We start from the raw sequence: 12,536 nt of genomic DNA, 5'->3' as shown, positions 1-12,536 counted from the left end.
CTTACCATATAAATTTTATACAAATCATATAATAAACACAATAACATAATTGTTCAATTCTTAACTAAATCCATTATTATTTACTCCATTCTTTCACTTACTATTCGGTATAGCTTTCCTTAATTTATTCACAATTCAATATCATTAAACTATATTCAATTATACACTTATCAATCATATTCCATTTTAATTCATTTCAATAACAATCAATTTCATTTATATCATATCAACTTACTATCCGATAGCTTTCACTATAAACATACGATTCATATATCTCAAATCACATTTCAATTCATCAAGTGACATCATATATCATCAATTCGAACTCCAATCATTTCATGAACCTTTGGTTCATATTTTCAATTTCATATAAATTTTCAATTCTCAATTCAATTTCTCGTTTCATTTCAATAGCTTGATCAATCAAATTTATTCGATTTATCTTTCACTTATTTACCCTATTAACAAACCCGAACTTTGACGGATACACGGATTCCAACCCAAACACACCATGACGGCACATTGTGCCTAAAACGGTACATAGTACTGATCGAGATATCGACACATAAAGTGCCTAAAACGACACACGAGGTGCCGATCGACACACGAGGTGCCTGATACGACACACGAGGTGCACGAAATACGACACATAAAGTGCCGATCGATAAAGCCGCAAATCCGTATACTTCCGGATCCTATGGCATGCCAATTATATCCGACTCACCCGACTAGTTAATAGGGTATTTCATTCACTTTCTCAATTTAATAATTCTTTCATCAATATACCATTCGATATTCACATATATTCACCCATTTTCACAATTCATACAATTTCATTCAATTCAACAATATATTTTAATTATTCACATTAATTCATAATTCAATACAATTCAATTCACTTTTCAATATCAAATATTCAAATATCACAATCACATATATTCATATCAATTTCCTCGTATTTCCAATCAATATATTTTTAATATAATATTCATTCAATATTCAAATTTCTACATAAATCATATATATTATATAATTCAATCAATATAAATTCAATCAAAATAATTTCAATCAATATAAATTCAATAAATTCATCGCATACCAAAATCAATCCATTCCAATTGTAAAACATCATAATTCTAACACTAACAATTGCCATATGTATATAAATATAACAAATAATAACTAAGTTCAGATTATAGAAATACAAACCGTAATTTTCGAGGTAACTCCAGTTGACTTTGTCTTATCCTTTCTTAGCCGAGATTTCCGGTACCACATTGACTACGAAATTAATACAATTCATAATCAGTAATACATTACTAATTTATATCTTGAGTTACAGAATTCTAAATTAAGATCCACTAATTTTTCCTGAAACTAGACTCACAAATCTTATTACAATAAAATTTTCAGAATTTTTGGTGTAGCCATTAAATACAGTTTATTCTTTAAATTCACCCCTATTCTGCTGTCTGACAGTTTCGTCCCTTCTTCACTAAAAATTAATTATCTCACAGTACAGAACTCGGATAATATTCTCGTTGATTTCTCCTGAAAATAGACTCATTATGGATTCTAAACACATAACTTTAAGCCTCTAATTATTTTTATTCAATTTTTGGTGATTTTCCAAAGTCAGAACAGGGAAACCCGAATTCATTCTGACCTTATCTCACAAAATTCATTATATCTCATAATTTACAACTCAATTGCTTATACTATTTCTTCTATAAGAAACTAGACTCAATAATATTTAATTCCATATTTTATTCATCCTCTAATTCAATTTCTACAATTTTTGGTGATTTTTCAAACATAGACTACTGCTGCTGTCCAAAATAGTCTTAGTACAAAATATTGATTTACTTTAATTTCAATTTAATCCTAACTAAATTACTTACTTTTCTATCTTAATTCATACTTTATTTCAACTCAATTTTTTAAAAAACTTAGACATAATTATCTATTTTTCATCATAAAACCATAATTTCGAAATTCTTTCAATTTAGTCCTTAAAGCATAAAACTTATGAATCACTTTACAATTCAATCCTTATATCATTTCTAACTTGAATTTCTATCAATTTAGCCCTTAATTCATCATTTTATTTAACATGGACAATATCTAGAAATCTAATAACTTTCAAAATATCAACTTAATTTCATCAAAACTTTGTTCTAAAACTTCTAAAACATCAAAATTAAGTAAAAAGGGCTTGATTGATTTATCTATTAAAGCTTAAAGCTTCAAACCTTCAATTTTCTCTTTTCTCCCTTTCTTTCTTTCTTTTTCTCCCCTGCTCTCTGTTTCGTTTCATTCTATTTCTATTTCCTTTCATTTGCTTCTTTAGCTTATATATATAATATAATATAATATAATATAATATAATATAATATAATTAAAACATAAAATATCTTTATTATATAATAATATAATAATATAATAATATATTAAACATAAAAAAATCTTAGATTTTTTTCACGGTACACATCTCAATTTATACTTTTGTATAATTTCCTTTTAGTCCTTTTATTTTCTTTGAATCTATAATTTAACTTTTACCCTTATTCAATGTAGTCTTTTTCTTAATTACTCTTAACTAAATTAAATTCACTTAATTAAACTCTAATTAACTACTCATTTTACTTCGTAAATATTTTTAATAAATATTTACGAATCCATTTTTCAGAAACAGAGACCCGAAAATACATTTTTCGGTAACGGTAAAATTCGGGTCATTACACCATATTTTTATTTATTTGCTTTCCCTCCATTATCATGAGCCACTAAAAAACCCTTCCAACCAAAAGTTGTCAATATTTCCCCAAAAAGGGTTCTTGAGGCCTAGAATCCGTGCTTAGCCTTCTCGCCAAGTATTCATCGTTTCTCCACACTACGGGCTGACGCTTCCGTCCATGGCCCTTAAGAAGTAAGCTTTTCAGCATATGCAAAGGCGGCCGCTTTGTATGTTTTGGAAGGACTGCATAGTCGGTTCGTTAACTTACTGCGTCAGAGGTTGGCGAGCCAAAGAGACAAAATGGCGTGGGATTCGCCATTGAGAAGCGTTGATCTAGCATAGATTACTGGCTAGAGTCAGGTTTCCTAAAAATCGTAAATATAATGTTTGGAGCTGGTGGTTGTAGGCGTCCTCTTCCACTATAACTGGCTTACTTGAGTCGAGAAGGATCATCCAAAAGCCAAGGATTGAGCCCAAGGCGGAATGAGACAACCGGAGGCTGGAACTTTCCCATAAGAAATTTTTTTCTCTTAAAACTCTCTTTATTATTTTTATTATTTTCGTAATCATAATTTCAGTAAACTTTAAATTCTGTTTTTATTTTATTTTCGCTTCCAAAACCAATTCTTAAATTCTGTTTTTTATTTTTTTCCAGGCACGATTACGCCTGAGATTTGAAGACAAGCATTCGTATAATTCGGTCCCTGAGGATTCGACCCTACTTCCCCTTTACTATTTCTTTTTCATTATTTTACAGGGAATAGGATATTTTTGGTGCTCTCAACGACCGCATCAATCTATTTCTTCCTGGATAACACCAAACGAAATTTAATCAATTAACTTGAAACATTCCAAGCTCAAGGGAAAAAAATACTGCAAATTCAAAAATTTACCAAATGCTTTACCTGTTTGTTAGATGTAAAAAAGTTTATGTAAATGTTTATAAAAGGAAATAAATAATGTTGTGATTGAAATAACAAGATTAAGATTGTTGAAGTTACAGTAATTTTATTACTTAGGCCTAAGGATGAGTTGTTGGAACCATTATTTTATTTTTACTATATTTATTTAAAATATTAATATTTATTACTTCCAAGGACAACTTGTTAGACCTCGTCATATTATTTTAACTACATTAATTTAAAATATTATTATTTATTACTCCCAACCATGAGTTGCTAGATCTCGTTATATTATTTTGCACAAAATTAGTGAAAAAGTCATTAAAAAGTTAACGATTTGTTGAAAAAAAATTTGTAGAAAGTGTGTTTTTAGAAAAATGATTTATACCAATAATGAGAATTAAGTAAGATGATAAGGGTTTTTTTTACCTTAATCAATAGTTGAGGGTTTAATTCTTAGTTTAGGTATGGAATAACTTTAAAACTTGTGCTCAACATCTACCCCTTTTATGGGCTTATTGACTCCAAATGCAGAGAATTAATTACTAGACTTGTTTGTATTAGTGGATTTTTTTATCGATGATCCAATTTTTGTTGATCTATTTCTTTCTGGATAACACCGAAGAAAATTGAATTAATTAGCTGAAACATTCCAAGCTAAGAAAAAAAATACTGCAAATTCAGAAATTTACCAAATGCCACCCGTTTCTTACTTGCTTGCTATCCTCCAGCAAGTCACCTACAAATGATAACTATATATAGTTTCATACTTGAACACTTAAGTAATAGTAATATATATGGTAGGAGTTTTTTATGGTGAAATTTGGATTCCAGGAAACTGCAAACAAGGAGAAGAATGGAAGAAAATGGGGTGTACAGCACTTTGTGGTGAAGTCAATGCTGCCCTATGTTTTTATTATTATTCCAAGACAGTGTTTGGTAGCCGAGGAAATTGTTACACACTAAATTTTGATCATGTTAGTTATTATTGACTCATTTGGACTAAACCTTAGATTTTCTTTTTCACCCTTATAACAAAAAAAAAAATCCTTACCACCAAAATATCAAATGTTGATAACGTTAGTGTTACGAAATGGCTATTTGTGCAGTGGCGAATTCAACCTGCAAAGTCACAAGCTCACTTAAAGTTGCGAGCTCATCCAAGTCTGCAAGCTCAACCAAAAATGCGATCTCATCAAAAGATATGAGCTCAATCCAAGTTGCTAGCTAAGTTAAGAGCGAGTTGTTGCAAGTTTTGGCAAGCACCTAGTTGAAGTGCAAGCAGGGTTCGCATATTATACTGTTGGTGTTTTGTTTAAACTCTACTTGTTAAGGTTTATGTGTTGAAAAAAGCAGAGTTAATATTAAAATGATGTTTTTATGTACTTCCGCTTCCGAAGCCACTGAAAGAAGAGCACTTGTCTCATCACAAGATAACACAAGAAATTGACCGTGACAAGGGAAAACACCACTGGCCACGTAATCCATGGTGTAGAGTTCTTTAAAGAAACGCACCACATGCTGCTTCAACACATCCTCCTCAAAACATCATTCATTATCCAAAAGAAGACCCTCGACTTTATTCCGCTTTTGTCTTGCCAGATTCCTATCCCCATTTTTAGCCATTCTGCTCTGGATTTTTGAAACCACCACAACTCCTCATATGCTAAAACTTCCTCAATTTCCTGTTGTAGTTCGTACTCCTATCTATGAAGTCTTTGAGAAGAACAAACCTCAAGGACTTTTGCTATTTTCAAATCTTTAATTAACATGTTTTTAAGGTTTTTTTTAATTAATCACTCCTGTATTTATATAGACAGAATAATAAATATTTAATTATGTAATAAAAATAATTTATATATATTTATCATTATATTAAATATATTTTATTTTTACAAAGATCAGCTAATATTTATTAGCTCCAAGGATGAGTTGTTGGACCTTATTATATTATTTGGACTACATTTATTTATGCTAGTTGCCGTTTAATTTAATTAACAAGTTCGAGAAAAAGGCTATTAGAAATTCAAAAAGTTGCCAAATGCCTCACTTGTTTGTTTTTATAGAGTCAACATATTTGGCCAATGGATCCAATGTTGGGTTCCTCTTTTGCTTTATTCAATGAGAAGATTTAAAGAAAATATTAAATTTATTGTTTGGTATTTGAATTTAGTTTTAATGTTTAATTTAGTACTTAAATTTTTATTTATAACTTATAAAAATAAAATGTTTATATAAAATTTTAATAAATAAACAATATATAGAATTATTAAATATTAAATTAAAAACAATATAAATATATAATTTTTGAAAATAATATAGGTAAATTTAAAATAAATTTAGTTTAATCATTTACAAATATAAACAGATTTAAGTATCATCCGAGTTTAAACAAATTTAATGTATAATAATTCATTAACTAAACTCTGAATTGTGTTCTCAAATCCATCAAATCAACAACTTAATTTAAAACTGATTAGTAAACAAATTAAAATAAAGTAAAATCAACACAAACAATACAACCATAAATTCTAAAAACACTAAAATAAGGCACAAACAAAAGCAATTTCAGTCTAAAAGCCAAGTTTAAACCAATGAAAATGGTATAAACATATTCACATATTTCGAGATCCACAGAAGAAATAATATCCATTTGCGGGTAAATAAAGAAGTCAAAATAAAGGCAGGGCCGACTAAACATGAAGCTATGGCAAGTCCGTGAGAAGGTTTTAACACAACATAACTGCCTGTACTGAAAGCAATCACTATCGCAATCAATGCACAATTAAGAAGATTAATAGCGGTCAACCGTGTAGAAACTACTTTGCGTCGGTGTTTTGAGTTTGAGGAAAAGAAATATGTCGTCCTAAGGTAAACGGAGAGGGTGGAAAGAGAGAGAATAAAGGCCAATGCATTCGATATGACAAATGCTTTAAAGGCTGCCTCATGAATCAGAAAAGGAGTGCCCTCCTTCGACCCTTTTTCACTCTTGAAACCACCCGGAACGGTTATTGCTGCCGCGAATGTGACGGTGGCTATAAGACCTGCCACTACTAAATGACCCTCTCTTTTCTTCTCCAAGCTTTCTGCAGAGGTAGTTGGCGAGCGAAAGGGTGTAGAGATAGTTGGCGAGCGAAAGGGATGAACTGATTTCTCCGCCACTTGATCATTCTCAATATCTTTCAACAATTCATTGATTTGCTCCTGTTACGCCAGCCACATTAACCCATTGTATTGTAGGTTTGTTAAATATGTTGATTCAAAACTTGAATATTAATAAAACCATAGCCATGGAAATGTAATAAATATGGGCAAACACACCTGTTTATGATTATTTTTCTCTTCCTCAAGAGCATTATAAACTTCTTGAGGTGTCATCTCAAAGGCACCTTCCCACTTTCTGAGATTTCTGAGTGATCCATATAAAATCTCAATATCACCACGCTTGAAAAGAGAAAGCTCTAATGGATAGGAATAGCCTCTAAAAGCCAGATAATGAAGAAAATTCAAACCGTTGTTGTCCACTTTTTCACAACAATCTGGACAATAGGAGAGAATCTTTGAAACTGTTCCAAGATAGCCTTGCCTGGCTGCCATAAGAAGGGGTGTCATCCCCCTCTTTTTATCACCTATATAGGCAGCTGATACATCCCTTTTTAACAGTTCTTCAACAACTGATAGTCTACCACCTATGTGTGCAGCATAATGAAGAGGGGTGTGCCCATCTTCATCTCTTTCCCTTGCCAAATTCCCCTTCTTCTCTAATATTACCCTTATTGCCTCTAAATAAAAGCAAAAAAAAAATGTCAATAGACATGTTCTTTACTTATTTCAAAATTTAAAAAAAAAATGGAACTAACTCAACAACATACCTGCATCTGTAGCCATAGCTGCTGCATGCAAAACTGTTCTACCGTGGGGGCCGCCATGAGCTGCTGGTGTCGATTTATCTAATAGTACACTCAGCACGCCCCCGTCTCCTCTCTTAGCTGCTATGTAAAGTGGAGTCTCCTGTTTTTTGTTGGCAGAATACGGAAAATCAGGGTCTTCAAACTCCAACAATGCTTTTACCACTTCAACATTGCCACACCCTGCTGCTTCATGTAAAGCCGTGTTGGATTCCTGATCCGTAATCCTCAGCATCTCCCTCACTGCACTTACTTGATCCATTCCCAGCTCTAAATCCCCATCTCTAGCTTTTGCGCAAGACTTGATTAGAAGTTTCACAATAGCAGAATGTCCATACCTTGCTGCAAGGTGCAAAGGAGTTTGACCTTTAGCATTCGTTTGGAGTAGCAGTGACGGACACTTGCTGAGAATTTGTTCGATAAAATCTGATTTTTTTTCTCTTTCTCTCGTAGTAACGAAAGAATTCAAAAACGGATAGGATGATACAAATCCGACGGAGAAGATTTTGATTGTTGAGAATTTGGCAAACTCCTGGCTTGCCAAGTTAACATGGAGCAGGTTGTCATGGTTTGGGGTCTTTAGAGACTCAAGTTGAAGCCCCTGCTTATTATTGAATACTTCAATGTTGCCTTCTGCTGCTGCCTTATACAGAGAAGCATCCATGTGAGTGATATTCTCTTCAGGCTCCTGAGGTTCACAAGAGGAAATAGGCATGATGTTTATCGATGATCCCATTTTTGTTGATCTATTTCTTCCTGGATAACACCAAACGAAATTTAATCAATTAACTTGAAACATTCCAAGCTCAAGGAAAAAACTACTGCAAATTCAAAAATTTACCAAATGCTTTACCTGTTTGTTAGATGTAAAAAAAAAATTATGTAAATGTTTATAAATGGAAATAAATAATGTCGTGATTGAAATAACAAGATTAAGATTGTTGAAGTTATAGTAATTTTATTGTTGGACCCACTGTTTTATTTTTACTATATTTATTTAAAATATTAATATTTATTACTTCCAAAGACAACTTGTTGGACCTCATCATATTATTTTAAATATATTTATTTAAAATATTAATATTTATTACTCGCTGGATCTCATTATATTATCTTACACAAAATTAATGAAAATTGTCATTTAAAAAATTAACCATTTATTAAAAAATGGTAGAAAGTGTTTTCAAAAAATTATTTATACCAAACACGAGAGTTAGATAAGATAGTAATGATCTCTCTTATCTTAAACAATGGTCGAGGATTCGATTCTTACTCTTAATATGGAACAACTTTAAAATTTGTGCGTAACTTTTACCCCTGTAATGGACTTACCGACTCCAAATATGGAGGATTAGTTACTAGGCTTTTTTCCCGTGCATAACACCTAAGAAAATTTAATTAATTAGTTGAAACATTCCAAGCAAAAAAATACTGCAAATTCAAAAATTTACCAAATGCCTTACCCGTTTCTTACTTGCTTGCTATCCTCCAGCAAGTCACCTACAAATGATAACTATTTGTAGTTTCATACATGAACACTTTAGTAATAGTAATATATAGGGTTAGAGGTCAGGTCAATAAAGTAGGAGTTTTTTATGGTGAAATTTGAATTCCAGGAAACTGCAAAGAAGGAGAAGAATGGAAGAACATGGGGTGTACAGCTCTTTGTGGTGAAGTCAATGCTGCCCTCTGTTTTTTTTATTATTCCAAGACAGTGTTTAGTTGCTGACAAAATTGTTACACACTAAATTTTGATCATGTTAGTTATTGACTCATTTGGACTAAAACTTAGATTTTCTTTTCACCCTTATAACAAAAAAAAAATCCCTACTACCAAGATATCAAATGTTGATAACGTTTGTGTAATGAAATGGTCATTTATGCAGTGGTGAACTCATCTTGTAAAGCCACGAGTTCACTTGAAGTTGCATGCTCATCTAAGTCTACGAGTTCAATCCAAGTTGCTATAGCTAAGTTAAGAGCGAACTGTTATAAGTTTCGGCAAACACCTAGTTGAAGTGTAAGCAAAGTTTTGCATATTCTGCTGTTGATGTTTTGTTTAAGTCTGCTTGTTAAGGTTAACGTGCTGAAATAGAGTTAATATTGAAATGACGTTTTTAGGTACTGGTTTACCTAATCTGTTTGTGTACAAATTTACTTTTATTTTTCCTAGATAAATTTGGGACGATTAGTTGGTAACTTGTAATCATTTTCTCTTATATATTGCAATCTTTTGAAATGAAAGATAACAATTTGATAGCAATTCATAAAATCTGCTAAGTATATTCTTTGTTTCTGCTCTAGTTTTTCGTTGCTATGTTTTCTTAATTTCTCAAAACATCAAAGATTAATCACTAAATTAAACTTTTTTTAAATTTGAGTCATCAAAATAATAATGTGAAAATATTTGTATAACTTACATTAAATATTATGATCATTGTAACGAAAAGGAAAGCAAATGGCCCTAAAACAAAGTTGCTAATGATGGTTAAAATACTAAAAATTGTTGAAAAGTAGATGCACCAAATCCATCATTTTTGAAAATGCTTTACAGATAATGGGCACATGAAAGATGCATGCTTCCACCTAAAAAAATCTAAAATTTTCTAAGATTTATTTACTAAATAAATTTTACATGAAAGATATTAATGATGTATTTGATACTGTTATTGCCTTTGTGCTTTATTAAATTTATACATTAAACAAAACGACAATCTGTGGTTAGATGTGAGGTCAATAAAGTAGGAGTTTTTTATGGTGAAATTTGGTTTTAAGGAAACTGCAAAGGAGAAGAATTGAAGAAAAAGAAAGGAAGAAAATGGGGTGGACAGCTCTTTATGGTTAATTGAACATTATATATAATTGAACACTTTAGTAATAGTAATATATAGAGTTTGAGGTCAGGTCAATAAAGAAGGAGTTTTTTATGGTGAAATTTGGTTTCAAGGAAAGTGCAAAGAAGGAGAAGAATTGAAGAAAATGAGGTCTACAGCTCTTTCCGGTGAAGTCAACGCTGCCCTATGTTGTTTATTAGGCCATAATCAAATTTAAGAGCTGGTGCTTAGCAGCTATAAGCCTTTGTAGCAACCTTGAATTACTTCCTATGGTGCTCAACAGTTGGAATCACATCGACTTTGGTTTAAGATATAGATTTAACACCCAGAATTGCTGCATGCAAAGTTGGCCTCTCTTCTTTTTATTGTCTCTCAGACAGTACTTTATGTTTAAGCTTTATAAACACTTAATTTTGTTCCGAACATTAATAATGTGAACATTACGAAGAAACTTTTCAACCAATATAGACATAACCCAACTAAGATCCCACCATTCCAAATTTTAAGAAAACCATAATTCAAAGTCAAATTATTTGGTTTATATGATTTTTATATAAATTAACTAGGATCTGAATGTGATTTGAACAAAAATAATTATATTACAACAGTGAATATTTATATATTGTCACTATTACTTAATTTAGTTCCAGTGTAAGAATTTCATAGTGACGAAATGGTATACAATTATTAGTGTCACATGCAAAATTTGTCACAAATTTCTTTATTGTCACTACAGCACCATCGTCAACAAAGCTAGGTATTGTTGTAAGTAATAACAAACAAAAAAAGGCAGAGCAGATAAAAAATGAAACGGTGGCAAGTCCATGGGATTTTGACAAAGTTGATAGGGCAGATGAAATACACTTCATCTCTTTCCTTTGTCAATTCCCTTTATGCATAAAACATTAATTAAAATTAGCAAATGGGGCCAAAACAAGGTTGTTAAAGATGATTAAAATACTAAATTGTTGGCCTGCCCCAAGGCTATCGGAAGGTTATCATTGAATCGGAAAATGTGAGGGGCGATGGATATTTTAAAGAGGCGACTAATGACCAAGCTGTTGTCAGATGGATTCCAATTTATGCATAAGAGACGGAAAGCTACTAAGATTGCAGACTTTATGGCGCTGCTGGTCCTGATTTGGGAACTACTCTGCATTTTTTTGAAGAGCCATCAGCTGGTGTTTTGGAGCTGCTTACTTACCATGGAAACAAGTTTAATCTTTGATTTGGTTTGTTTTTAAGCTTTTTGCTGCTACTTTCTTACTATTGATAGAATTAAGTGACCCAAATTCTTATTTAAATAAAATACGATGGAAAATAAAATAAAAGTAAAATCCATATAGAACTAGACTTCTTTTATTTTATTTTAGAATAAGGTTTTTAAATCTTATTAAACTCCATCTATTTTATATTGATTAGGATAAGGTGTTTCAATCCTACTAGAATATAACTTTGCAAGCTTATAAATAGACATAGTCTATTCCTCTTGTATTGAGTAAAATTTTTCGACATAGTGAATTTTCTTCTCCTCTGCCCGTGGTTTTTTCCCAAAAGGGTTTCCACGTAAAATTTGTGTGTTCTTTATTTTATTTATTTTATTCTATTTTTTTTCACAAATTGGTATCAAAGCTTCCGGGTTATTCATCTCGATCACGGTAATGGCGTCTTTGAAGTATGAAATTCCGTTGTTGGATTGCAACACCAGATTTGCGTTGTGGCAAATTAAGATGCAAGCAGTTCTTGCACAGATGGATCTGGAGGATGCCCTGCTAGGGATAGATAAGATGCCTTCGACATTAACAGATGAAGAGAAAAAGCGTAAGGATCGAAAGGCATTAACACAATTACATCTGCACTTGTCCAACGAAATTTTGCAGGATGTGATGAAAGAGAAAACTGCCGCTGCATTATGGAAGAGGCTAGAACAAATATGTATGTCGAAAACTCTAACAAGCAAGTTGCACATGAAGCAGCGTCTTTATGCTCATCGTTTGGAGGAAGGTGCGTCAGTACACGAACACTTAACAGTGTTTAAAGAAATTCTCTCAAACTTGGAGGCCATGGAGGTTCGAGATGATAAGGAAGATCTAGGGTTGATTCTACTTTGTTCGTTGCCCGTCTTATTCAACCTTTAGAGACACGATTTTATATA

General features: G+C 31.8%; 2 protein-coding genes across 3 annotated transcripts; both read right to left on the bottom strand.

Moving 5' to 3' along the window:
- Nucleotides 1-6,025: 6,025 nt before the first annotated feature.
- Nucleotides 6,026-6,846, bottom strand: LOC128291617 (ankyrin repeat-containing protein NPR4-like; the record flags this gene model as incomplete). The annotated part of the gene is made up of 1 exon (XM_053026828.1): nucleotides 6,026-6,846. A coding segment is annotated over one exon (621 nt), but the record flags the coding sequence as incomplete, so codon positions are not given.
- LOC128291825 (uncharacterized) lies at nucleotides 6,709-9,040 on the bottom strand. 2 transcript variants are annotated; one of them, XM_053027256.1, is made up of 4 exons: nucleotides 9,011-9,040; nucleotides 8,880-8,931; nucleotides 7,512-8,303; nucleotides 6,709-7,421 (listed from the first exon to the last, which is right to left on the bottom strand). In XM_053027256.1, the coding sequence occupies exons 3-4, from the start codon at nucleotides 8,281-8,283 to the stop codon at nucleotides 6,913-6,915; spliced, it is 1,281 nt and encodes a 426-aa protein (XP_052883216.1). In that variant the 5' UTR covers nucleotides 8,284-8,303; nucleotides 8,880-8,931; nucleotides 9,011-9,040; the 3' UTR covers nucleotides 6,709-6,912. The 2 variants fall into 2 exon arrangements, with proteins under 2 accessions (XP_052883216.1, XP_052883217.1); XM_053027257.1 differs by lacking the exons at nucleotides 8,880-8,931; nucleotides 9,011-9,040 and adding an exon at nucleotides 8,401-8,468.
- Between the last annotated feature and the right edge of the window lie 3,496 nt (nucleotides 9,041-12,536).

This window comes from Gossypium arboreum, chromosome 4 (genome assembly GCF_025698485.1).
Source record: "Gossypium arboreum isolate Shixiya-1 chromosome 4, ASM2569848v2, whole genome shotgun sequence".
Classification (NCBI taxonomy): domain Eukaryota; kingdom Viridiplantae; phylum Streptophyta; class Magnoliopsida; order Malvales; family Malvaceae; genus Gossypium; species Gossypium arboreum.
The sequence above is the reverse complement of the archived record's forward strand: the minus strand, read 5'-3'. Positions and strand labels throughout refer to the sequence as shown.